We start from the raw sequence: 26,044 nt of genomic DNA, 5'->3' as shown, positions 1-26,044 counted from the left end.
TGTGCTGGGGGACTTCTGGGCCCTCCTGGGCCTGTTACTCCTGCCGAGAACAGCGCTGGAAGAAAAAAACTGAAAAAGCTTGACCCGGTGTCTTGGTTAGCGGGCACAGCTCCCTGCTACTGGCAGCCCTGTTCCAGCTGCCATGCCTGTCTTTGAGGTTAAGCAGAGGGAGGTGGTCAGGGAGGTGGGTGTCGCTTCCCCTCCCGTCCACATTCACCACCTCTGCCCACACAGCGTGGACCACATGGCAGTCCTCAGGCCTGTCGCTATTTTCATGCGTGGTTCTTTAACCAGCCCTGTTGCCCAGGAGGTTAATTCCTTGCCTCCCCCTCCAAGTAAAACACAAACACCACCCACTACTACTCTAGGCACCTTTCACCTCCTTGAAGCCGTGACATCTTCCATTCCCGCTGCATTAGAATAAGTTTAAAGTAGGTGCAATTGCTTTGCCCTCCCCAGGGCAGCCCATATGGAAGGTGCCAACTTCCTACCATCACTCCTGTCACTTGTGATTAATTCATTCAATATTTACTAAGCCATGCCCAGGCTAAGCACTGGAAAATAGAGATGCATTATCACCTCTGACGCAGAGACCTGGCAACTCCAGTACATATCACTGTGGCCCCCTAACCCCAGATTCAATGTCCTAGCGTCGTGACTTGGGAACCGTAGAGATCAAATCCCTTCCACAGCCTCCCCAACGAGTGGTAGTCCAGACTGTCTGAACTCCTCCAGCTATAAGCCCAGGGCAGCTGCTTATTCCTTCCACCACTTCCCCGCCGTGTCCTCAGGAACTGTGACCAGTCACATACTTCTCACTAGTGGTACAGCAGGGAGCCTTCTGGGGAGAGGCTCAAATACCCATTAGACCAGCAGTTCTTAAAATGTGGTCCACCTAAGGGTGCCCAAGACCCTTTCAGAAATCCTCAAGTTCGAGTTTATTTTCATAATACTAAGGCATTTTTCTCCTTCACGGCACCCAACATTTGTACCGACACTGCAAAAATAATGGTGGGTAACATTGCCTTAGCACACATCAAGGCCCTGGCCCAAACCGCACTAACAGTCACTGTGATTCTTCACCACCATGCACTAGCAATTCAAGAGGTAAATGCCAGCTTCACTTAAGAATGTCCTTGGGGCTCTTGGGTGGCTCAGTTGGTTAGGTATCTGACTTTGGCTCACGTCACGATCTCTCAGTTCCTGAGTTTAAGCCCCACATCAAGCTGTCTGCTCTCAGCACACAGCCTGCTTTGGGTCCTCTGTCCCCCTCTCTCTCTGCCCCTCCCCAGCTTGTTCTTTCTCTCTCTCTCAAAATAAATAAATAAACAAAAAAATGTCTTTGATGAAGCAGTAAAAAATTATTAACTTTATTCCATGTAAATCCCTGAGTAACAAGTCTTCTCAATATTCCATGTGATGAATCGGGAAGCTGCACACCAAATTATGGTGGTGTCTGGTGTCAACACAGTCGTTTGAGTTGTGAGCTGAGCTAGCTGCTTTTCTCACAGGAGACCACATACACTTGAAAACAACCGGCGGACAAATCAGGGCTAGTGGACTTTGGTGTCAGGCAGAACTTCTCTCAAAGAGGAACAAAGTGACTCCATAATATCAGGGAAAAACCAACAGTATTTGTTGCCTAGGAATGATACAATTTGAGCTTTCAAGTAAGGATTCTGGAAAACGTGGGTCTGCTACCATGAGCTTTACAGCTTTCCCTAACTTAAAACTTGGACTCTTCTGTTAAAAACAATCCTCATATTAAGGAATTTGATTTCTTTTTATAATGTATAATGAAATGTGTCAATATCCGGAACATTTGCATAGTTCAGTGAATCAGTATTTTCCAAATGACCACTGCATGATATTACATCATTCTCCCTGGGTAAACGATCCAACCACAGTGCAACACAGACCAAAGGATTTTAATGTAACATAGTACAAAAAAGTTATTGACGTGGTTTCAGATTCCACATTGCAAATAACCCTTAAGAAACAACCATTTGTCCAGTTTTAAGGTAGTATTGGAGAAGAATACACATGATTACCTGAAAAGGCTAGAAATATGCTACTCTCTTTTCCAGCTATATATCTGGGTGAGGCTAGATTTTCTTCATATACAGTACTTCAAAAAAACCACCACATATCAATAGAAAGCACAAGTAGATTTTGAGAATCCATACATCCTCTATTAAGCCAGACATTAAAGAGATTTATAAAAAATGTAAAATAACTGCCATCCTGTCACTAATTTAGGGAAGTGAAAATAGTTTTCATTAAAAATTTGTATGTTCAAATAGAAAACTTTTGGGGTGCATGGCTGGCTCAGTTGGTTGAGCTTCCAACTTGGATTTCAGCTCAGGTCATGATTCCAGGGTAGTGGAATCAAGCCCTGCAGCAGGCTTAAGAGTCTCTCCCTCCCTCTGCCCCTCTCCCAGCTCATGCTCTCTAAAAGAAAATACAAAAAATTTTTTTTTAATTTTTTAACGTTTATTTATTTTTGAGACAGAGAGAGACAGAGCATGAACGGGGGAGGGTCAGAGAGAGGGAGACACAGAATCTGAAACAGGCTCCAGGCTCTGAGCTGTCAGCACAGAGCCTGACGCGGGGCTCGAACTCACGGACCGTGAGGTCATGACCTGAGCCGAAGTCGGCCGCTTAACCCACGGAGCCACCCAGGCGCCCCAAAAAAATTTTTTAAAAATTATCATTAAAAAAAAAAATAGAAAGATTTTGCACAGCAAAGGAAACCATCAACCAAAGGAAAAGGCAACCTACAAGGGTGCCTCGGTCAGTTGAGCACCAGACTCTTGATTTCGGCTCAGGTCAACATCTCATAGTTGTGAGATGGAGCCCACAAAGAGCCTGCTTGAGATTCTCTCTCTCCCTCTCCCTCTGCCCCTCCCCTACGCACATGTGTGTGCACTCTCTCTCTCTCAAAATAAATAAAGGCAACCTAATGAATGGCAGAGGATATTTGCAACTGATATATCTGATAAGAGGTTAATATCCAATATATATAAAGAACTTAAACAACTCAACACCAAAAAAAATACAGTCTGATTAAAAAATGGGCAGAGGACCTAAGTAGACATTTTTTTCCAAAGAAGACATACGATGGCCAACAGACACATGAAAAGATGCTCAACATTATTAATCATTAGGGAAATGCAAATCAAAATCACAATGAGATATCACTCCACACCAGTCAGAATGGCTAGTATCAAAAAGGTAAGAAAATAACAAGTGTTGGCAAGGATGTGGAGAAAAAGGGACCCTTGTGTACTGTTGGTGAGAATGTAAATTGGTGCAAATACTATGGAAAACAGTATGGAGTTTCCTGAAAAAAATAAAAATAGAAAAACTATATGACCCAATAATTCCACTACTGGATAACTACCCAAAGAAAATGAAGATTCTATTTCAAAAAGATGTATGAACCCTACGTTTACTGCAGCATTATTTACAACAGCCAAGATATGGAAGCAACCTAAGTATCCATCAACAGATGAATAGATAAAGATGTGATACTCTGCCGTAAAAAAGAATGAGATCTTGGGTGGCTCAGTCAGTTAAGCATCTGACTCTAGATTTTGGCTTAGGTCATAATCCCAGGATCATGGGACCGAGCTTTGCATCAGGCTCTGCACTGACACATGGAGCCTACTTGGGATTCTCTCTCTTCTTTCTGCCTCCCCCCCAAAGCACATGTGCATACATGTGCTCTCACTCTCAAAATAAATAATAACATTGGGGCGCCTGGGTGGCTCAGTCGGTTAAGCTTCTGACTTTGGCTCAGGTCATGACCTCACGGTCCGTGAGTTCAAGCCCCATGTCGGGCTCTGTGCTGACAGCTCAGAGCCTGGAGCCTGTTTCAGATTCTGTGTCTCCCTCTCTCTCTGACCCTCCCCTGTTCATGCTCTGTCTCTCTCTGTCTCAAAAATAAGTAAACGTTAAAAAAAATTAAAAATAAGTAAATAAATAATATTAAAAAAAAAAAAAGGAATGAGATCTTGCCATTTGCAACAACATAGATGGACCTAGACAGAGGGTATTATGCTAAGTGAAATAAGTCAGAGGAAGATAAATACCATTTGATTTCTCATATAGGTGGAATCTAAAAAACAGATGAACAAACAAAAAACAACAATAGACTCTTAAATACAGAGAACAAACTGGTGGTTGCCAGTGGGAAGGTGGAAGGGGACAGATGAAATAGATAAAGGGATAATATTAAGAGATACAAACTTCCAGTCATAAAATAAATGTCATGGAAATGAAAAGTAGAGCATAGGGAATATAGTCAATAATATTGTAATAACATATGGTGACAGATGGTGACTACAGTTACTGTGACAAGCTTTGAGTTGAGTAATGTATACTTGTTGAAGCAATATGTTGTACACCTGAAACTAATATAACATCATACATTAGTTATAGTTCAATAAAAAAAATGTATGCTAACAGGGTTAATCTGTAATGGGTTTACTTGTTATTTTTAATGAATTAGTATTTAAAATTTTTGTTTCCATTTTACTATGTTAAGTATTGATAGATATAATCCACTTCAACAAAAGCTTTTTGGATCTTCAAAACCCATTCTTAATTTTTAAGAATATAAGGGTTTTGGGGCACCTGGGTGGCTCCGTTGGTTAAGTGTTTGGCTCTTGATTTTGGCTCAGGTCATGATCTCACGATTCATGAGATCAAGCCCTGTGTCAGGATTCTCTCTCTCTCTCTCTCTCTCTCTCTCTCTCTCTCTCAAAATAAATAAATAAACTTAAAAAAAAAAAAAAAAAGAATGTAAGGGGTTCTAAGGCCAAGTTTTAAAGAAAAAAAAGTTTAAGAACTGCTGCACTAGACCATGAGTCCCTTCAGATCCACACAGCATTAACAGTTTTATATACACGAAACCTGGTGCATAAAAAATATACCCAGCAAATGTTTATTAAGTGCATACTCTTATGCCTGATGCTATGCTAGGCATTGGGGATTCAGAATTGAAAAAGATGGTCCCTGTTCTAGAGGACTCACAAGCCAGTGGAGGAGACGCACAGGTAGGTACAAGAACAATTATAACAGGAACTATGAGGGGAATTAATTATAGGAGCCTACACCAAGAACACACATCTATTAGGTGGAGGGAAAGAGAGGGGCAGTGGCCAGGGAAGGGTTCCCAGAAAAGCTATCATTTGAACTGAGTTTTTAAGGCCACAAAAATCAGCCAACGGAAGAGAATTTTAGAAGGAACAGAATGCATAAAAGGTGGAAGTTTTAAGAAAAGTATGATCATTTCCAGGTCCTGTATGCAGTTCAGTATGAATGCAGCATGAAGTATATAAGTCTGTGAATTGGGGGTGAGGTTGGGAATTAGAGATGAGGCAGAGAGGTAGGCAAGGGCCAAAACGAAAGACCTTATATACCATATTAAGAAATGTGGATTTTCATCCTCAAAGGAGGGAGGGAATAGGGAGGGGTTTTGGAGGATTTTAGGATCTTACTCGCATCAACTTTGGTAACAATGTCGAGGTTCAGCTGAATGAATATATGCATTGGGGAACCAGGACTGAGACCCCAACAGACACAGGAAGGAGGTACTATAAGGAGCTACCCAAGGCAACCCCCTGAGACTTGGAGGAACCTCATGTGTAGGAAGTAGAATCCACAGGAATAAGTGGAAGTGGGAAGTGAGGAACAGGGGAGCGCTTGGTAACTCCCTGGGGTTTAGCACTGGCTACTGGGAGGGTGGAGGTGTCTTCCTTGAGTCTGGGGAGAACAAGGAGATGGTTGGAAGGAACACTGCGAAGGTCAGATTTGTTCCACTCGTAGCAGGCAGGCAGCTAGGCAAATCTAAACACATTTCCGCACCCCCTCCCCCGCGGCCCTGGCCCGGGGCCCACGGTTCCCACGGTTCCCACCCCCACCAGCAAATCCAAGCCTCCCACCCTTCTGCCCCGGGGGAGCTAGGCATAGAGCTCCCTCCTAATTTCCTCCGCTTGGTCACCCCTTCCCCCTCCGCCGTACCGGCTCTCCACTTCCTCCCCCCCCCACCCCCACCGAGGAAAAACGAAAACAAACAGTCCTGCGCCCCGCACCTCACACTTTCCGACCCCAGGACCCGGCTGCTCCCGGGGCAGCTTCTAGCGGCCTCGGTGGGAGGAAGCATCTCACCCCCGACTCCCCGACTCCGGGGGCTCAGTAACTCTTTCCCTCGCCCTCCGCCTTCCCCGTCCCAGCCCGGCCCCGCCTCCCCACGGGGAAACAGCCCAAAAAAGGGCAGAAAAGAAATTTTGGCGTAAAGTTGGCCTGCAAGAGGAGACGGGAGAGTCCGCTGGGAGAAGGGGAGGGGAGGCAGGGCGCGCGGGGCCACCACTGAGAGAGGAAAGCGGGGTGGGGTGGCGGAGGGGAGGGCGAGAGGAGGGGGCCGGAGGGCCGCGTCCTGGGGATGGGGGCGGGGAGCGCGCCGGGTCCGGCTGGAGCCGCGGGGAAAATATGCGGGGCACGTTGGGGGGCAGGGCGGGCGGGGCGCGGAGCCGGGTACCTAGCCTCCCCGTCACGGTAGAGGAGGGGCCCTGGCTCCACCGGCTCGGGCTGGACGGGGAAGCGAGGGGAAGAGAGGTCAGGCCCGCCCTCGGGGGCAACAAACTGGGCCTCATTCCGCACTGGACCGGGGCTCTGGACTCCCCTCCTGGCTCAGTTTCCCCAAGTCCCTGGTGAAACTCACCGTTGTCACTACCACGTCGGTAACGCAGACCCAGAGTCTGGGACTCAGGGTAAACTGAGGTACTCGAACCACGGAGGAGCCCCGCCTCCCAAGAGACATTTAATCCAGGGGGATTTACAGGAAACTTCTAAATTAAGGGCAGCGGCTGCTGCAGCTGAGGGGGGCACGCGGGACCCAGCGCCCGCGCAGCTGCCGTGAGCTCACGCCCCGAAATAGCCCCAGGGGCCCCAGTTGCAGCTGCCACTGGGTCGGGCTGTCACTCAGAGTAAGAGGAGAGCCCCCAGCCCGAGGGTCCCCTCCCCTCCGCTGGGCTGGGGTTTTTCCAGCCGACCGTCTTAGCTGCTTTACCTTCCGACGGCTGGGGGCGGGGGGAGGGGCCTCGAGGGGGGCGGTCCCGAGGGGGTGGGCACAGGGGGCGGCCGCGCCCCCCCTCACCGGGGTGTGCTTCTGCCCCTACAAGGTTTGGGCCGCGGTGGGGGAGGGTCCCGGCCCCCGGCTCCGCCCGGTCCCTCCCCGCCTTTTAGGCGCCCGCCCGGCTGGGACATCCCAGTCCCGCTTGGTCCTCCTCGCCGGCCACCCGTGCGCCCAGCTCGTCCAGTCCGCACTGCCTGCCCGTCGGCCCGCCCCCCACCGCAGCCATGGACGCGATCAAGAAGAAGATGCAGATGCTAAAGCTGGACAAGGAGAATGCCATCGACCGCGCCGAGCAGGCCGAGGCCGACAAGAAGCAGGCTGAGGACCGCTGCAAGCAGGTGGGGGCACCAGACCCAGTGCAACCCCCTCCTCCCCAACGAGGGAGGGGTAGGCCCTGTGCACCCAGCCTGAGGCCTGCTGTACCAGGCTCTTGTGTCCAGTGGGGGGGGGGGGGGGGGGGGAGGGTAGACCTTCACAGTACCCTCAGGGACCTAGCCAGAGCCACACATAATCTCTCATCCACCATACCTGGGGATCTGCAATCCCCCAGTTTCCACACCTGCCCCCTGCACATCAATGATGTGCCCAGCTCCTCGGGGCTGGAAGCTTTCTCTCGACCCTCACCAGGTCCCTTTAACAGCCCTGACTACACTGTCCCTCCTCTGCTATCCTGCTTCCTCCCTGACAGCCTCTAAATATCTTCTTGTACCCCCCCCCCCTCGCACACACCCCTGCCTCCTTCCTGGGTCCCTGGCCTGACTAACCAAGGCCTCTCTCTCCCAGCTGGAGGAGGAGCAGCAGGCCCTCCAGAAGAAGCTGAAGGGGACAGAGGATGAGGTGGAAAAGTATTCTGAGTCTGTGAAGGACGCCCAGGAGAAACTGGAGCAGGCTGAGAAGAAGGCCACCGACGTGAGTGTGGACCTGCGGTAGGGTGGGAGAGTGCACTGGGAGGGGTCCCAGACCTGGGGATGAAATAAGGAGGGGACCTAGACATCCCCAGCACCAGGACAGAAATCGTTTCCTCTCAGAAACCCAGGCTAGGACAAGCTTGCACAAACAATCTAAGGCAGCGGGTAAATCAAAACCACCTACCACTTCCCCTAGAGGACACAGCCTTGTAACTCCATTTGGTTCCAGTTCTTAGAATGTACAGTGATCAAGCAGTGAGTCATCCTGGGGGGCGGGTGGTACAAGAATTTACCATCTATCTTATTAATCCTCTAGATGGAAATGGGAGAAGAGGCTGCAACTCCATGTGCGGGTGTGGGGTGTAGGTGTGGATACTGTTGGGCAGGAGGAGGGAGAGGAATCCAGAGATGGGGCCTGACTTGAGTTACACCCCCGGGGGGCCATTAGAAATTCCCTGGCTTTGACCTCTGGCTCCAGCAGCCCTCCTGTGCACTGGAGCCCAGCTCAGGTTCTAATGACCCCTCATTTACCCTCATTAAGCTGTCAGCCTTGAGACCAAGCCAGGCCACAGGGCAGAGGGACAGGGCTACAAATGCCAAGGCAACCACCTTAGCAGGTCCGGTTCACTCAAATTTCTCTGCCCACCCCACACCCGCTAACTAGACTTCTCTGCTTTCTGCCATTCTCAACCCCCACCTTGGTGTTGGAGAATGGCCATATGACTTTGGATATGGTACTTGAACCATTCTCTGCCTCAATTTCCCCACTTGCCTTCTATCGAGGATTAAGATGAGCCTATGGTTGGAGTTATGGAAGGATTAGAAAAAGCATGTCTGAACATCTGAGATCCGAGATGACATTGGTGTTTATATTGACCATTATCCATGTTCCCCAACGCACACCCCCTGCCCCCCGGCCCCAAGGTTGGTTTCTCTGACCTCTAGGCTTGGTTTTGGTTCTCCATCAGCCCTGGCACTTGGGAGGGAACTGACCTGCAGCTGCTAGCAAAGACAACCCTGGGCATCTGACGCTCTATAAATAACTAAGGCCCGGTGCAGCTGGAGGCAGGACTGGAAACCCAAGGAGCTGGGTGGGGGCTGGAGGGGAGGGGAGGACAGGGACAGAGCTGGGGATGCAGGGAAGCAGTGCCAGGAGCCGATAGCAAACACTGTCCAAACTTAATGTATGACCTTGAACACAGCACTTCACTTACATGGTGCCTCAGTTTCTCCTTTCTCTCTTCACATTTATCCAGTGGGGACAGTAGTGCCTGTCCTGTGGTTGGAGAGCAGCATCCATAACTGGAAAGAGCTTGAAAAGCAGAAAATGGCAAATGTCAGTCCTGTGATGAGGACCCCAGGACTTCCCAGACTCTTCAGAATCATTTGTCACTCCACCATCACGAAGAGAGTTTTCCTTTTATAGAGTTCATCTCTCTCTAGAGTAGACCCCTAATGTCCCCCAGAGTAATTCTTCCCAACCCCCAGTGCTGTCCCCAGAATCCTTCCACACTGAGTCATCTGGCCCCCTGCCCGTGAGGGCCTTTGTCACTCTAGGTGGCCTCCAGCACCTGGAGGACAAGCTACTACTTTCTATATATGGTGCTGTGTTTCCCCTGCTGCAGGTTACCTCCCAGGACCAGTTTTCTACCCACTCTGCCCCCAGGACTGCCACCCATCCCTTCCTTCTTTCACTTCTTCCCCTACACTGGCCCTTTCTCCTTTCCAATCTTAAATCTCATGGTCTCTACGATAAGTTTCTGAGGGAGAGTCAGGAACAACCTAACATTTATGGAGTGTGGACTCTGCAGGCAATGTGCTCAAGTGCTTTCTACATATTATTTTACTATTTCCTGAACTTGGCTTATCATCAGAATCACTTAGAAACTTAAAAAAAAAAAAAAATTTTTTTTTTTAAAGATTTCCAAGCTCCTGCCCTGGAGATCTCATTTCAGTGGATTGAGCCTGGAGCTAGCGAGCCTGTTTAGTTTTCTAAACCTCCCACGTGATCCTGTGGATTGAGTCATTATGTCAGAACAGCCTACAGAGGAGGAACTGCTTGTGTCAACTCAGATTTAAAAAGGAGGAGGGGCACCTGGATGGCTCAGTCCATTGAGCAACCCACTCTTGATTTCGGCTCAGGTCATGATCTTGTGGTTCGTGAGTTTTAACCCCCCATCAGGCTCTGCGCTGACAGTGCAGAGCTAGCTTGGGATTCACTCTCCCTCTCTCTCTGCCCCTACCCCTCTCTCAAAATAAATAAATAAAGTTAAAAAGGAGGCATCTGAGGCCTAGAGAAACTAAGTGAGTTGCTCAAGGTCATACAAGTGCTAAATGGCTGAGGGTAGCTCACAGTGGTCTGACTCATAGCCCGTGCTCTTAACACCAAACTGTACTGCTTCTCTCATTTTTCTTTTTGGGGGCCCTTCTTGCTCTGACCTCATTTTCTCAAGGTATCATTTTCAATGGACCATCCCCAAAAAACCTCCATGGTTTTGCCTCTGTATTGCAGATCAGGGGATGAGTATGTGTCACTCACACAGCCTTTGGCAAGAAGCCCCTTCTTATAGGCATGGATGTCCCATAGAGGCCTGGCTAGCCTCCTGAGCCCCTCACTGGGAGACTGATTGGCAGCCAGTGACATCAGGGATCTTGACTCTGTGATTGGCTATTTTTAGCAATGGTGAGGTCTGGTTGGCCTGATGTGTCCCCACCCTCTTACCTGGGCCAGGCTTTGCTGTGGAGGAATCCCAGCTCCTCTGACCTGGTCCCAGCACTTATACTGCTTTCAGTGGGTACAGAAAGACCTGCAGATAACCATTGGGAGACTAATTATGCACCGTGTTCGAAGAGGCCCTGAAGCAGGGGAGTGGAGCCTGTTAAGAAATGCATGTTTTGGGCCTCAATAGACCCTAGACGAAGATAGCTGGTTAGGGGGAAGAACGGGTGGAAAGTCTGGGAGCCAGGAAACAGATTCTTTCTAACAAGAATCTTACTATCCTCTGAAACCTCTCTGATCCTCATTCAAGGTAGACAAAGCCCCCTCTGACCTCTGGCCTTTACCCCACAGGCTGAGGCAGATGTGGCCTCCCTGAACCGCCGCATTCAGCTGGTAGAGGAGGAGCTGGACCGGGCACAGGAGCGCCTGGCTACAGCCCTACAAAAGCTGGAAGAGGCTGAGAAGGCAGCTGATGAGAGTGAGAGGTGAGCAGGGGGCCTCCCGAGGGGTGGGCCGGGGAGGGTCTGGGAGCCTGTCTCTGCTGGTCTTGACACCACTTCCGCCCCTCTCCCTGCCCTTCAGAGGAATGAAGGTCATTGAAAACCGAGCCATGAAGGATGAGGAAAAGATGGAGCTGCAGGAGATGCAGCTGAAGGAGGCCAAGCACATCGCCGAGGATTCAGACCGCAAATATGAGGAGGTGACAGCCCTGTCCCACGTCCTTCTCCCCCCCAAACCCCAGATACTCCCTGTAACTCACCCAGGCTCTGCTGCTTCTCTCCCTCATCCCCCAGGTGGCCAGGAAGCTGGTGATCCTGGAAGGAGAGCTGGAGCGCTCAGAAGAAAGAGCCGAGGTGGCTGAGAGGTAAGGGTACCCTGGGCGGCAAGTGAAACTCGGCCTGGTCCCGTGGCTGGGGGCACTCTGGACAGTGGGAGGCAGTTTCCCAGGCTTGGGGCCATAGGGACAGGTCCTGTCCTCTGACCCCTAACTGCTGCCCCCAGCCGAGCCAGGCAGCTGGAGGAGGAGCTCCGAACCATGGACCAGGCCCTCAAGTCCCTGATGGCCTCAGAGGAGGAGGTAGTGACCTCTCTGGACCTTTCTGGGCAATGGTGCCTTCTCTCAGCTCACCTTTCCCCTGATCTCAGGCTGTTCTCTCACCTGCTGGGGGTCGGGAAGAGCCTGGGGCCTTCAAGTTCTGCTCACTGTCACTCTCACAACTTTGCTCTTCTCTTCTCTCCTCCACCCCTTCCCCAACTGTGCCGTCTTCACTGTCTCCCACACTATGCCCTCACACCCTCCCCCTGCCACACACCCCCTGCAGTAAATGTGGGGACCTAGAGGAAGAGCTGAAAATTGTTACCAACAACTTGAAATCCCTGGAAGCCCAAGCGGACAAGGTAGAGGGGGGTAGAGGGGCAGTGAGGATGGGGTCCTGCAGGGGAGGGAGGCGATGGGCCCAGGCAGGGAGGGGCTGGGTGTTCCCTGGAGACAAGATCAGGAGCAGCCTGTGGACTCGGTGGAGCGAAGGATTTGTGGAGGCGATCTACTAATGGCGTGTATATGTCCCTAAAAGTATTCCACCAAAGAAGATAAATATGAAGAGGAGATCAAACTGCTGGAGGAGAAGCTAAAAGAGGTGAGAGTCTTAGGGCACCTGGTGACTCAGTCGGTTGAGCATCCGACTCTTGATTTTGGCTCAGGCCACGATCTCGCAGTTGGTGTCGGGCTCCATGCTGACAACGTGGAGCCTGGTTGGGATTTTCTCTCTCCCTCTCTCTCTCTCTCTGCCCCTCCCCTGCTCACTCGAGTGCACACATGCTCTCTCTCTCTCTCTCTCAAAATAAATAAATAAACTTAAAAATAATAGTAAAGTAAAAGAGGTGAGAGTCCTTCCAGTCCCCACTGTCCCCTCAAGTCCCCCATCCCCTCCAGAGACAGCCTGTGGCAGGGACTTTGGAAAAAGGGATGGAAGAGGAGGTTGACTTAAGTGAAAGTATCTGGGAGGCCTAATCTTTGTCATTCTCCCGTCTTACCTCAACTCCCAGGCTGAGACCCGAGCAGAGTTTGCCGAGAGGTCTGTGGCAAAGTTGGAGAAGACCATCGATGACCTGGAAGGTAAAAGGGATACTCCCCTGTATCCAAAGCTTTTTAAGCAGGTCACATTCCCCATGACTATCAGTCTGTCCCTTATTTTCCCATCCCATAATACTTGCCACGGATAAATTAGTGTTGGATCACCTGGGATTCCACCAGCTCCCAGGGTGTGACCCGCCATCTGAGGAGTTGTACCTGGTTGCAGTGTGTCAACTCCAGTGCTCCTCAAACATGAGTGTGCATGAAAACACCTCGGAGAATTTTTAAAACACAGCATCCTGGGTCCTAATCCAAAGTAGTTGCTGACTTTGGGCTGGAGAATTTGTATATCTAACAAGCTCCCCAGCAATTCCAATGCTGCTGGTCCTCAGACCACACTTTGAGTAGCACTGACCTAGACAATCCTGTCTCCAAGTGCAACATAATAGAGCTGTGCCATAGAGACTTATTTATTAAATATGGAGAGATTTGGTTTAATATCTAGGTTTTCACGACATTAATGGAAAATACTGTTTTAAGCTAGATTTAGTGAAAACGAACATCTGGGTATTTGCTAGTCTGTGACTATTTCTCATTAGTATCAAGAATGTTGTGCCTAAACTGTATTTTCTTTTTATTCTATAATAACCGTTTCACCTTCATAATTCCCACTTCTCATGCTTCCAGGCTTTCAGGCAAGCCTCAATTTTATCTCCAACTTTAGGACCTTAGACCCTTCTGGCTCCAGCACCCTCCCCCTGAATCAAGCATTCCTGCTTATTCAAAGCACTGTACCCCCATGTCCCTGGGGGAGGTAGGAGCTCCAAGGGGAAGAACCAGTTTGGGCTACAGAGAAAAACAAGAGAGACAGGGATACAGAGAGGGGAGGAGGGAGCCCTGATGGCTGTCCAGCTTGTTCTCCAGCCTATTTCTCTCACTCCATCTTTGTCTACCTCTCTCTGATTCTTGTTCTCTTTCCATTACCCTCTCTCCTTCCTTTCCTCTTTCCCTCCATTCCCTCTTCCCACACTCCCACCTGGTCCCCCTCCCCATGATTCCCCCCCCCCCCAGACGAAGTCTATGCACAGAAGATGAAGTACAAGGCCATCAGTGAGGAGCTGGACAACGCACTCAACGACATCACCTCCCTCTGAGCCCCACGCCAGTGTGGCCCCCTCAGCCCCTTTTCTCCTCTCCTTTCCACTCTCTTTGTGGGGAGGGGGCAGTCAGGAGGAACAAAGTTGTCAGCATCGCACAGCCAGGCTGGGCGCAGCCTCGGAGAAGCCCCACCACACCTGCCGCCCACCCTGGCACTTGCTTCATCCTTCTATCCAACCACTCACTCCACCCTCCAACCTCTACCTCTTTCTGCTGCTTAATAAACTCAACTTGGTCTCCATGCTGTCTTCCTGCCCTCCAGAGAGCACTTCTATCATCCCCACAGAAACCCTGGCTCTTACAGACACCCCCAATCTTGTGCCCCCTCCTCCCCTGCTGAGCTCACCCACAAAACACTGTGGCCCATGCCAGAACCCCCTCCACATGGCACTCTCAGTCTGTCACCATGTCACTGCTGCATGTGGGCATGCATAACCCCATCAGTCACCATGAGCCCTCTAGTGCCTCTGACAGACATGCTCTTCGGCAGACCCAGGTCTGTCACTAACCTCCAAGCATTCAGCTGCAGTTCTGGGATTTAAGGGAATGACTGGAAGGGAAGTGGGTGGGGAGGTGCCGAGGAAGCACAAGAAGGTTGTGAAAGGTCTGGCTGGGGTAAAGTTTGGAAAGATGTCGGATGCCAACAACATGGGGCTTTCCCTGCAGGTCTGTTTTCTGCCTCAAGTCTATCTGTCTGTCTGGTCCTTCCTTTTCTGGTTCAGTCTTTGTCTTTCCTTCCATTTCTAACACTCTTAAACCTTCTAAAGAAGGAGGGTAAATTAGTTCATGACTCAAGCCTTCCCATCCCACCCCCATGACCCTGAAGCCTTGAGTCCACGTCCGTCTTGGTCAGTCCATCCATTTGCCCTTGGCACCGGGTCCTCAGACCTCTAAGTGCTTATGTCTTCCTATGCCTCCAACCCACACCAAGTATGTCTTCCTATGCCTCCAACCCACACCAAGTCTATTTGTCTCATCCCCCATCTCCCCCCATGTCTCCCTGCCCTTCCTCACGTGCTGCTTCCCCTCACAGAGACCTTGGCCAGTGCCAAGGAGGAGAACGTGGAGATTCACCAGACTCTTGACCAGACCCTGCTGGAACTCAACAACCTGTGAGGGCTGGCTCTGCCCCCCAGCGGGGCGACAGTTGCTGTCCCAACTCAATAAAATGGATGTTACCTGCGTCACAGGGCCCTTTAAACCTTTCTTTGGTGTTGGCGACGGTGGTAGTTTTCCAAAGTGGAAAAGGCTAAGAGGATGCCTGAGGGGAGCAATGGAGTTGGAAGGCCCCCTGACTGAACAGGGCCTGAGTCCAAGCTCTACACTAGGACTTCCTTTTCAAAGGGAGCCAAGGGGTGGGGGCACTGGGCTCATTGAGGAGGGTTATGAAGAGGCTGTGTGAAACAGAGAGGCCCCACAGGGCTTGGGGGGAACATCCTGGCTCTACTACCCGCAGGGCAAAGGAGCCCGCTGTCCGCGGCACTGCCCCATTCCAACAGGCGGCTGGGCCAGACAACACAATCTGAAGGCAAAACTGCAAAGCTACACAGATTTATTTGAGCAGGGTTAAAGACCAAAAGCCTCACTATGATTTTAAGCCTAGAGGCTAAGCCTGCCCTGCCCCCCAGACACATGCACTGCTGCGTGTGTGCGCACACACGGCCATTCTATTTCAGTCACTTCCACCCCCTTCCTGATAACATCTGTGGTAGGCAGATAATGCCCCCCACCAAAGATGTCCACACCCTCATCCTGTGAAATATGGCCTCACACGGGAAAAGAAATTTTGTGATTAAGGTAAGGATTTTGAAATTGGGAGAGTATCCTAGGTTATCTGGGTAGGCCCAATGTAATCACAAAGGTTCTTATAAGAAGGAGGCAAGGTCAATGGCAGAAGAGATGTGAGGGTGGAAGCATGAGGCTAGAGTGATAATGAGGAAGGGGCCACAAGCCAAGGAATGTTTGGCTTCTAGAACCTGAAAAAGGAAACCCTCCCCTCAAAGTGTCCAGAAGGAACCTGCCCTTATACCTTGACTTCAGCCTATAAGATTCATTTTGGACTTCTGACCTCCAGAACTCTAAGAAGATAAATTTGCATTACCATAAAGTGTGGTAATTTGTTAAAGGCAGCAATAGAAAATGAATACACCATCCTGATTTAGAGAACAAAGCTGCCTTCCATATATTTTATTAGAAACTTTTATTTAAAAAAATACTTGGACCTTAAAAAGGAAGTGATGTAAAGGGTAGGACAAGACAGTCTCCAGCTCCCCTTCAGATTCTTCTGGCTGGCTTCTCTGCACATTCTCCAAGTTCCAAGGACTCTAGGCAACAGTCTCGGTGACCTCTGCTGGGTGGTAGCTAACATTCCCTTTGGTCCCACTTCGGAGTCTACACAACACAAAAGCCTAGTCAGAAAACTGCCCCTCCAGATGAACTCATTTGCACACAAAGTACATGAAACGTCTGGACTCCGGCCAGGGAGGTGGGGCAGTGCCTGAGGAAGAAGGGCGCAAGGAAGCAGGTAGGTATACCTCTGCTGCCTTCTCATTTGCACAAGGAAGGCGATGCAGGTGACGGCAAAGAGGAGGCCAAAAACCAAGGCCAGGATGTCACCTGGAGGGAGAGGAGAGGCCGCCTCAGAGTGAAGAGTCTAGGATTCAGCCCGCTTCAGTATATTCCCCCCCTGCCCCCCAGGTTTTTCAGCTGCTCTCAGTGTCTCAGAATCCAGAAGAAGCCCTCAAAGGGATGGGGGTAGATACACAAGAACGAGTAAAATAAGCACCTTTTTTTACCTAAAAGCAAGTAAAAGGTTGTTTGGGAAGGAGGATGCTAGATTTCTGGGGCTTCTTTCTAACCAACTTTTGCCCTGGGGACAACAGAGGAGCCCCCGCCCTTGATCCGACCCTCTTTCTTATTGGGGTTGGAGGTCTATTCTGCAGAAAAGGAGAAGGGGTACAGGTGGCCCTAGCCCCTGAGGCTGAACAGTGCCAAGGGGTCAGGAGCTAGAGAAGGGGCACAGACTCACCAGCAGCAAGGCAGGGATTCTGGTGGACTGAAGAGAAAAAGGAGACATTAGAACCAGGGGCTGTGACTACCAATGACAGACACAGGCACAAAGGAAGACACATGGGACGATGAGGGACCTGTGGCCAGGGGGGACATGGCAATATGGGTCACCACCAAGCTGCACCTGGCTCAACGGTCCTGGGGCTGCTCTCCACTCCAGCCGGGAAGGAGGCCTCGATCATTCGCCCATTCAACGGCTGCGTCTCTCGGAAGTTCATCTGTAGCCGAGCATCATCAGGTCCCCACAGGGAGGCAGAGAGGGTATGGAGCTAGGGAGGTCAGTAGACAGGGGGATGGGCTCATGACAAGAAAATGAAAGGTTCACAGGCCTACTCACAGCCAGCACCTCAGGGCTTCAACCCCTTTGTCCCCTCTTCCCCCATAAGGCCCCCTCATCTCCTTATGCATCTTGATCTCATCCTTATACCTCTTTCCCCCACATCCCCTATGTCACCACCATGCCCCAGCCCCACCTGCTTAGCACTCAGCCTCACTGTCTGGTTGAACACAGTCCAGATGACCCCCTGGGCACAGGGGGGTGTGGTTAGAGACCCCTCATAGCGGAAGTAGCGGCTGAGGTCAGAGGGCAGCAGTGCAGATACATCCAGTCCTGGGACCCAAGTCTCTGAGTCTGCGGAGAGGACCTGTGCTGGAGTCCCACCTAGATTTCTCCCCTCCAAAGCATTTGGGTGCAGGGATATAGTTTCATCTCCCAGAAGCCAAGCGGAGGCAAGTTCCTGAGAGCACTTCTTCACCAGTTGTGTCCCTTCCCATAACTCAGCACAAGACATAACTCAGAAAAAGATAAAGGGCTGAGGGGCCTCCCAGAGTGAAAGAAGGGCTCCTTAGGTGCTCCTTCTGACTCTTCACTCTTACTTCGCATACTATGACAACATGCTGGACTACAGGTTTAAGCCCAAAATGAACGAAAAAGGAAAGTGAGCTGAAGAACTTAGATGTTTGAAACTATAAAAAACAGACACAAAAACTCAAAAAGCACAGTTCCTTCTAGTTTAGTAAAATCTAAGGTCCAGTAGTGAGGTTTAAAATGACCCAGAGTGGCTGAGAAGGGAAAGATTTCTAACAAAAGTACAAATTTAAAATATTTGATGCTTGTGAAGGAGAACTAGACAGTTCTCAGAAAACTTTTAGCTCCCCAGACTCAACCTCTTAAGTTCCAAACGCTATTTTATTTTTGCAGTCTTTTTTTTGTTGTTGTTTTGGCTCTTATTTTGTTTTTTGTTTGATTTTGGGCTGCTGGGTTGTTTTGTTTTGTTTTACCGTAAAGCCTGTGGGCAGCAGTATGCTTGTGCCTGTTAACTCTTCTCAGCTTCACAGTTATTGTCAACACCATAGTCAGTCAGCTCACATGTCGGTTCCCTGCCTGTGGGAGGGGGGCCATCTCCATCCTCTCACCTGAGGCTCCCCAAAGGTAACTCTTCATGAACAAGAGTACTGAGGGTAGTGGCCCGACTAACAAACTGACCTTCCTCAGCAATTTCTTCCAAATGTGACAGCAACTGCTCATAGGCGCTGTTTTCTTCTGGGCCCTCCTGGGAAATAACAGTACAAGAGAAGCTCTTACAGGTATCTAGGGCCATGGCTAGAGGCCTGAAGATGAGGTAGGCTTCCCTTAGCCCTCCTCCACTTCTCAGTTCTGAGAATGCTGGGGAACACACAATCTTATGTATTACTACTCAATCATTTTACTTCCACTTTGCAAACTAACCTAATATGCTTGGTGGGCTGGTTTTCAATGGCAAATTGGAAGAGAAGGAAGATAGGCCACTTTACTAGGATAGAAGGCTCTCAGTGATCTGGATCCTACTACCTTTACCAATCTCATTGAGCCCACCTCCACCTTTACACTCCATGGTCTCCCCACAGAAAACCATAATAACCTTTGTATTCTCATTACCTCTGCATTCACCTTAATAATTCATGTGTTTGACTTTTGTAGCAAGGACATGCTATTTCAGAGGCACTTTTCTGAACTTTGTGCTGTCAGGGTAGCATTAAGTAGTCAGTTAGGCAGTGACTGAGCCTAGAAGGTACCTCACCATCCCTCCACTGTACTAGTCTCTTCTAATCACTGTGTATGTAGCCTTGATCACTACAGATCCAAAGAGGTCACTAAATGTTTCTTTAGGCTTTATCGCATTTCACAAAGTGGAAATTAAAGGAGTAAGCAAGAAATCACTCTTCCTGGTGTCCTGTCCATTCCACCTGCCATTCCCTGAGTGGGCCATATTCTTAGTCCACATATACTGTTGGCTCTGTGTGGAATATCTCATTTTCTTTCCCACTAGTGAAGGCTTCCAGGTTTCACCTCCTCTGTTAAGTTTTCCCTGACCACCTCTCTTACTATGTGTCCTTTGTATATGTCTATCATTTCAGCCTCTCCCACTGGTGGTGGACTCCTTAGAGACCGGGAACCACAGTTTCTGACTCCTTGGTGTGGCTCAACTCCTGGCTTACGGTGGGTAGGTGTTGAATGAATTAATCAGTGAGTGAATGAGGATTGCTGGGTGCCAGGGTGAGTGTGCTAGGATGGGGTGTCTGGGGTCAAGATACACTGAGCTCTGGGGTACGGGGAAGCAGGGAATAGAGGTGTCCAGGGCTGGTACCTGCAGAAAGGCGGCCAGCACGGCTAGTCCCCCCGGGCGCCCCAAGGCCTCATCAACTTTGGCAAATGCAGTGCTGAGGTGAACCACGTGGATCTGGAGAGGAACAGAGGTTAGGAGTGGACAAGATACCCCGCCCAGCGCCCCCCTTCGCCTCTCCGCTGCGCGCTCACCTCGGCAGGGAAACGGTGGCCGTCAACCGTGTGCTCCGAGCCCGGGCGACCCGCAGCCCCCCAGTGCAGATGCAACTGCAGGGCCCGGTACTCCCGCCCGGGACCCAGAGCCATTTCCAGCCCCGGAGGCAGGGTCAGTTGCACTACGAGGGAAGAGCCCAGTGAGCCCGGAGAGCCAGCCTACCTAGGAGGGCCAGCCAAACTTAGCACAGCCCCCAACCGCCTTCTATTATAGGCCAGGTTGCATCCCCAGATAGCCTCCGCCCCTTCCCGGAGCCTCCCCTCACCGGTGTGGCCATTGTTGCGCAGGCGCAGTTCTGGGAGAGGCGGGAGCTCAAAGCCTAGGAGTTCCAGGGGTTGCAGGGCGGGGCAAAATGCGGCGAGCTCCGGGCGGATATCTACCGGCGATTGGAAGCGGCCTGCGCAGGCTGGGGACACCTGGGGCCAGGGCGGGTCGGCTGGAATGAGAGAGTGTGGACTGGAAGTCTAGTGACAAGACCAGGAACTGTTAGGGAAGCAGGGTAGAAAAAGTGAGGGGGTGGAGTGAGAAAGAACGGGGCGGGAAATAGAAATCAGGGATGTGGACCGACACAGGCAGCGGGCCACGGTGTTGGGGACTCGCAGTCGTAGATGCAATGAGTGGGACGCACAGGACCAATGTTCGGGGATAGCTGGGGGTTCAGATCAGCAGAGCAGGATGCCCAGGTTGGGTCTGTGCAGGGGGTAGGTGTCTCACCTCCATAGCGCCAATGACTGTGGTCATCTCCTGCATAAATGAGAAGGATGAAAAGCCTTTCTTTAAGCCCAGTCCCTCCCCAGCGTCTAGCATGAGGTGGGTCCCCCTCACTAGTAGGGGTTCTCCAACTCAGATGCCTTACAAAGGCATAGCAGGTAAGGCAAATGCCTTAAGTGGCTAGGTATAAAGCACAACAGATTGCAAACAAACATAACACCATAGCTTGGTAGCCCAACGATCCTACTGGCCCCAGAGATACTAGTTTGCAACCACTGTCTTAGAGTCTCTAAAGTGGGCCAGGGCCTCAGTCTCCAGGCCCAAGTCAGTCGACCCTCTCCCCTTTCTCCCTGTGTCCAACTCCCTTCCCAAAGTTCCTGGGTTCTGAGTCAAAATAGCAGGATCCTCTACTTGCTATTCTTTCTTCCTAGGTCTCAGTTTCTTCAGAGGAGGAAAGATGGGGGTGGGGTAGCAGAGAAAGAGCAGGAAGGGTCTGTAGAGATCACCTCATCTGCAGTCTACAGACCCGTCCTGCTCTTCCTCTGCTACCCCACCCCCATCTTTCCTCCTCCCTCATATTCTTATTTCTCTTATGTCTTCTCTCTTTCCACATTCCTCAACTTTCTCCTCCCCAACCATACTCTTTCTTCTTTCTCATCTCTTTCTGTTTCATCTCCTATCTATGCTTTTTTTGTCTCCATTCATCCCCTTCTAGCTCTGAAAGGGGGGAAGGGTCTGGTGGCATGAAATCCCCCAAGGATGGAAAAAGCTGCTGTCAGAGTATAGGTTCCTCCCCTTCCCTGAATAATCCCTGCCTGGGTTGGGGTTTAGTGGGGGGAGGAAAACCTCCTGGAACCTAGATTTGGAGGGCTGTTGACCACTTACCTTTGTTGTGCCTGTGGGCATTATTCTGGGAGCCTTGAGTATCCCTGGGTACCTCAACAGTAGGTAGATCCTCTAACTTCAGAGAGTCCTCTTCTCCTGGTTCAGTCTTCATTCCAGATGGGTCCTCTCCAGGTGGGTCCCCCTCTCCAGGTGGATCCTCCTCTCCAGGTGGATCCTCTTCACTGGGTGGGTTCTCCCCATCCAGTTGATCATCTTCCCCAGATGAATCTCCTCCCAACCCAGGTGCCCCCTGCATCCGGGGCAGGCTCTGGGGATGGGCAGGCACCAGGAGCAGCAGTAACAGCAGCAGTTGCACAGCAGGGCCCCGGGAAGGGGCCGGGATCCACAGAGGGAGCCAGGGACTAGGGCACAGGGGAGCCATGCGGCTGACTGTGGGGTGTCCCAGACACAGTGTGTACGGGCTGTACGTGCATCGGAAACAGGAGCTGGGTGGGGGAGGAGCAAGCCTGGAGGGGAGCAGGCTGACTCACAGAGGGCCCTTTTGTAGAGATGGAGCCAAAGTCCCGTGGGTCTGCCTGGCCCTATGCCCCTTCCCCGATACCAAAGCCTGGGTGGGGGTGGAGTGAGGGGCAGGTATGTGCACAGGCAGGAGGTTATCGGGGTCACAGGCTCAGCCTGGAACCCAAGGCACCACCTGGCACAGGCTCCCCCTGGCACCGCCCAGCTGCTCACCAGCCAGCCTCAGCTAACCCTGGCCTGCTTCCCAGCCCCAGGCAGAGAGGGGGAAAGACAGGGAGCTGGGGCCCCCACAGCTTCTGGCTAAGAGGGGAAGCAGCCCATGTATATCTCCCTGGCCCAGACAAGGAGCAGGTAAAGGGGTAGGACAAACTGCTGGGGAGGCCTGGGGTGCGTGGACAGATAGGCAGGTGGGAGGCTAATCTGAATATAAATGGAAAACTGAATATATGTAGGAGAGGGACTCTGATGGGCTTAAACTAAATTTATTTATATTACACCTCTGCTCAAAAACCTTCATTGGCTTCCATCTGTCCACCTTCTTCTTCTAGTTGACTTCCAAGTCCCTTCAAAATCTTACCCAAGAAGCCTTTCCATTTTATCTCCTACTACTCTCCCTCATACTCCATTCAAATTAAACTATTCATTTTCACCCCGCCCCCCAGACTTTTGACCACCTTTGTTCATCTAGTGTCACTCTTATATTTAACAGTTATTTAGCATCCACTATGTCCAGCACTGGCCTATGGACTAAAGGTACAGAAATGAATAAAACACAGTCCCTGTCCTAAGGAGCTCACTGTCTAGTGAGTGAGGGCAAACACTATCACAATATTCAGGGGAGAGAGATCAATTTTGCCTCAGAAAGTAATACAGGAGTAGGCAAAATTTGATCAGGACTTTGAAGAAGTAGAAATTCAATTACTAAAAACAATGGGGAGAGTGGTATTTTGTGCAAAGGAAAGACATCAAATATCTTGTGCAAGAGAATGACAGAATCCAAGTCTCATACTAGGTTGTGTTGATGGCTAGTGTGCAACATGGATTGGAAGGAAAGAGTGGGTGCAAGGAGAGGAAAAGTAAAAGGACCCCAAGACTTGGGGTTCCCAATCTGCCTACTCATTTGAGAAACATTTATTGAGACTCCTCCAATTCTCCAGGGGCCATTCTAAGCCCTAGGGATACAGCATTGAACTAGAGAACAGCCTCTACTGTTCTGTAGGTCACATTCTTTTTTTTTTTTTTTCCTTTCTGTAGCTCACATTCTAATAAGGTTTCTATGGCTTCAACAAACCAGAAGAGAGTCAGGCCATCTCAGGAAGTTCGTATCTGGGGCTACCATTCAGTACATATGTACCAGTTTGGTTGTATGGATTAGAGAAATATATTGAAGTATTTCTAACCCTGTTGAGAACTAGCCCCTAGCTTCCGGGTGCTCTGCTACCTCACTTCTTCCTGGGGACTCTAATGATCTCTTATCTAAAGAGGTAATGCCTGGAACAGCAGAGGCCCAAGGATCCCGTTTGAATGTCCCAACCAGCTTCTAGTACATGAATCAGTACTTGTGCACCCACTACCCTGTTAAATAGTTTTACTCTCTCGTCTGTATACCTTCTGTGGTTCAAGACTCAGCTCAAAGGCCACCTCCTCCACTCTATACCACAGGAAGAGATTTCTGGTGCCTCTGAACCACCCCGGTTCTTTGCCTGCCCTTGCTAATTACCTTGCCCACCATCCAATTTATATTATGGTGATTTATTACATTTTATCTGGTCTAATAGCCTTGAGTTCCATAAGGGCAGGGTCCAGTATTTGATTAAGTCTTTTATTCACTAACCATTATTGAACATTTTTCTCTCTGCAGATCACCTTGCCAGGACTTGAGAAAAACCAAATTGACTAAGACGCCTTCCCTGCCCTCAGGGAGCTCATTGTCAATGACTTGTGTTTATCAAACCACAACTGTTCCAAGAGCATGACATTGCATTTTTATAGCACCCCAAATTATCTGCCTTGTCAGACTGTCATACTGTATACCAAAACTTGCACAGCTGAACAACTGCTGTCCTCCAAGGAGGTGGTCAGCCTAGCAATCTAGGTTGCTATTTCTGGAGCCAAATTGAGAGCCATCTACAGAAATCTGATCCAGTGTGTAATGTGGAAGGTCAGCTCATTGTCTGGGTTAGCTGTGATGTCAGCACCTTGGTTAGACACTGACACATGGAAGGTCCATGTTAGTATCTGAATTGGATGGACCTAAACAAGATAGAATGTGGTAATGACTTATCTAGTTGAAGTGGAGAAGGTCATGGGAAGCACAGAGGACAGAAGCACCATGTTAACTGGAGTCTCGAGTCTGTATGTGTGATCTTTCTCTCACATCCATTCCAGCTTTACTTCATTTTCCCTCTTTCCAAATGTTCTTCATATTTCCATTGTTTTCCTTTCTAGGTCTCTGTCAGGATCCCCTGGTACACTGCTCTGCAGTGCTGTATATAATTACACACATCTCCCTACCATCTCAGTTGCTTTTGGCCAGTTGCTTTTGGCCAGCCTAGATCTGCATCTATGTGCAGGTCTCTCTCTGTTTTGGTGTTTTATTTTTTCATTTTTTAAAATGTTAATTTATTTTTGAGAGAGCATAAGCGGGGGAGGGGCAGAGAGAGGTGGACAGAAGATCTGAAGTGGGCTCTGTGCTGACAGGCTGACAGCAGCAAGCCCCATGTGAGGCTTGAACTCACCAACTGCAAGATCATGACCTGGGCTGAAGTAGGACACTGAACTGGCTGAGCCACCCACGTTCCCCTCAGCTTTTAAATTTAATTAAATTTTGAATTTAATTCCCCATGGTGCTATCTTTCTTAAGCTCTTTGTTTCTGTGTGTGACTGTGTCTCTGGTGTGGGTGGGGAAGGTAGACTCTGACCCTGGATCGTGTCTTTGCAGCTGGGAGTCTGCCAAATCCTAAAACAGGTTTGAGCTCCCAGAGTCTTGTTTCCTGAGCATGTCCAGGTTGGGACATGGCATACTCAGGACCAACTGGCTGGGGCACCACCTGCCTGATTCATGACCTCTCTGTGGTGTTTAAGGCCAAAGTGTTTGGTCATTAGGGTCTGTGTCTTCAGACATTGAGGGCCATGTTTCTGCTCATCCTATGGTTGCAGAAGAGACTCACGGTGATACTAATTACAATGGGATTATCTGTCCCCTTCTACTCTTGAACTCTTAGTGTGGACTGTCCCACATTCACTGGAGACAGTGTAAACAGTCCTCTAACTATATGGTATCACCAGTTTCCTTGCAACTGGAGTCCAAGGCAGTCTGACCCAAACTTTCTCTTTCCGCCATCCAACCCTTCAAGTTGTTTTCCCCTGATTTAAGTCCAGCATATCTCTTTGGAATTCTTAGAATGTCAGAGAGCTAGAGGGGACCTCAGAACCCTGACAGTACCCTGGTTCTTGGTTTGGGGTCCAAATTCCTAGGAGTCCACAGTGGTAGGAATGGGGTCTGAAGGTTTCTTAACATTTTGGTCTTTAACAGCATTTCTTTCTCTAATTAAAAAGTAATGCATGTATGCTCAAGCAGAAAACTTGGGAAAAGGAGAAAAACAAGGGAATTTTAAAAGACCCCTATATTTGAATTATTCACCCTTTTAACCTCAGTGATCCAGTGCCTGGCACAGATTAGGTGCTTAAAAAAATATTTGTGGAGTGCATTAACTTTGATCCGATCACTTAGAGATAACAACCACAATTACCTCAATTGTTTATCCTTCCAGTCAGTCACATATATGCTCTACATAAATGGGATCATATTGTACAAGCAGCTTTGTAGCATGCTTTGTTTGGTCGTGGCAATACACTGTATGTTTTTTCATATTGACAGGTTTTTTTTTTTTACATCATTTAAAAAAGTTTATTTATTTATTTGGGGGGGGGTGGGCAGAGAGAAGAGAGAAAGAATCCCAAGAAGGCTCTGCCCAATGTGGGTCAGTATAGAGCCCAATGTGGGGCTCCATCTCATGAACTGTGAGATCACAACCTGAGCCAAAGTCAAGAGTTGGATGCTTAACCGACTAAGCCACC

The 26,044-nt window shown here is 49.8% G+C and overlaps 2 protein-coding genes and 1 long non-coding RNA gene across 8 annotated transcripts; 1 reads left to right on the top strand and 2 right to left on the bottom strand.

The window, feature by feature from the left end:
- Positions 1-1,346: 1,346 nt before the first annotated feature.
- LOC105261117 lies at positions 1,347-11,639 on the bottom strand. The gene is made up of 4 exons (XR_002148311.2): positions 11,529-11,639; positions 10,772-10,856; positions 9,264-9,361; positions 1,347-1,642 (listed from the first exon to the last, which is right to left on the bottom strand). It is a non-coding gene; the product is annotated as an uncharacterized LOC105261117 (long non-coding RNA).
- On the top strand, positions 7,209-15,187 carry TPM2 (tropomyosin 2). Of its 4 annotated transcripts, none has more exons than XM_023242428.2 (9): positions 7,209-7,479; positions 7,925-8,050; positions 11,120-11,253; positions 11,351-11,468; positions 11,563-11,633; positions 11,771-11,846; positions 12,343-12,405; positions 12,815-12,884; positions 15,034-15,187. In XM_023242428.2, exons 1-9 carry the CDS (start codon positions 7,366-7,368, stop codon positions 15,114-15,116), a joined length of 855 nt encoding a protein of 284 aa, XP_023098196.1. In that variant the 5' UTR covers positions 7,209-7,365; the 3' UTR covers positions 15,117-15,187. The 4 variants fall into 4 exon arrangements, with proteins under 4 accessions (XP_023098196.1, XP_023098194.1, XP_023098195.1 ...); XM_023242426.2 differs by lacking the exon at positions 11,771-11,846 and adding an exon at positions 12,091-12,166 and having other exon boundaries at positions 7,214-7,479; XM_023242427.2 differs by lacking the exon at positions 15,034-15,187 and adding an exon at positions 13,914-14,241 and having other exon boundaries at positions 7,214-7,479.
- A 985-nt stretch (positions 15,188-16,172) lies between these two features.
- On the bottom strand, positions 16,173-24,662 carry CA9 (carbonic anhydrase 9). 3 transcript variants are annotated; one of them, XM_003995606.6, is made up of 11 exons: positions 21,485-24,652; positions 20,603-20,632; positions 20,154-20,324; positions 19,867-20,009; positions 19,697-19,789; positions 18,556-18,622; positions 17,543-17,700; positions 17,194-17,338; positions 17,029-17,055; positions 16,535-16,616; positions 16,173-16,391 (listed from the first exon to the last, which is right to left on the bottom strand). In XM_003995606.6, exons 1-11 carry the CDS (start codon positions 21,864-21,866, stop codon positions 16,325-16,327), a joined length of 1,365 nt encoding a protein of 454 aa, XP_003995655.2. In that variant the 5' UTR covers positions 21,867-24,652; the 3' UTR covers positions 16,173-16,324. The 3 variants fall into 3 exon arrangements, with proteins under 3 accessions (XP_003995655.2, XP_019671732.2, XP_019671733.2); XM_019816173.3 differs by lacking the exon at positions 16,535-16,616 and having other exon boundaries at positions 21,485-24,656; XM_019816174.3 differs by lacking the exons at positions 16,535-16,616; positions 17,543-17,700; positions 18,556-18,622 and having other exon boundaries at positions 21,485-24,662.
- Between the last annotated feature and the right edge of the window lie 1,382 nt (positions 24,663-26,044).

Source organism: Felis catus, chromosome D4 (assembly GCF_018350175.1).
Source record: "Felis catus isolate Fca126 chromosome D4, F.catus_Fca126_mat1.0, whole genome shotgun sequence".
NCBI classification, from domain to species: Eukaryota; Metazoa; Chordata; class Mammalia; order Carnivora; family Felidae; genus Felis; species Felis catus.
This window is presented reverse-complemented; position numbering and strand designations above follow the sequence as displayed.

Bases quoted from the DNA above. Each gene is read 5' to 3' on its own strand.
- TPM2 (XM_023242428.2), top strand. From the start codon at position 7,366: ATGGACGCGATCAAGAAGAAGATGCAGATGCTAAAGCTGGACAAGGAG. The intron at 7,480-7,924 runs GTGGGGGCACCA...TCTCTCTCCCAG, and splicing joins CTGAGGACCGCTGCAAGCAG to CTGGAGGAGGAGCAGCAGGC. The intron at 12,885-15,033 runs GTAAAAGGGATA...TTCCCCTCACAG, and splicing joins GACCATCGATGACCTGGAAG to AGACCTTGGCCAGTGCCAAG.
- CA9 (XM_019816173.3), bottom strand. From the start codon at position 21,866: ATGGCTCCCCTGTGCCCTAGTCCCTGGCTCCCTCTGTGGATCCCGGCC. The intron at 20,325-20,602 runs GTGAGACACCTA...CTCTCATTCCAG, and splicing joins CAGTCATTGGCGCTATGGAG to CCGACCCGCCCTGGCCCCAG. The intron at 17,339-17,542 runs GTGGGGCTGGGG...TGACCTCCCTAG, and splicing joins TGAGGCTGAGTGCTAAGCAG to CTCCATACCCTCTCTGCCTC.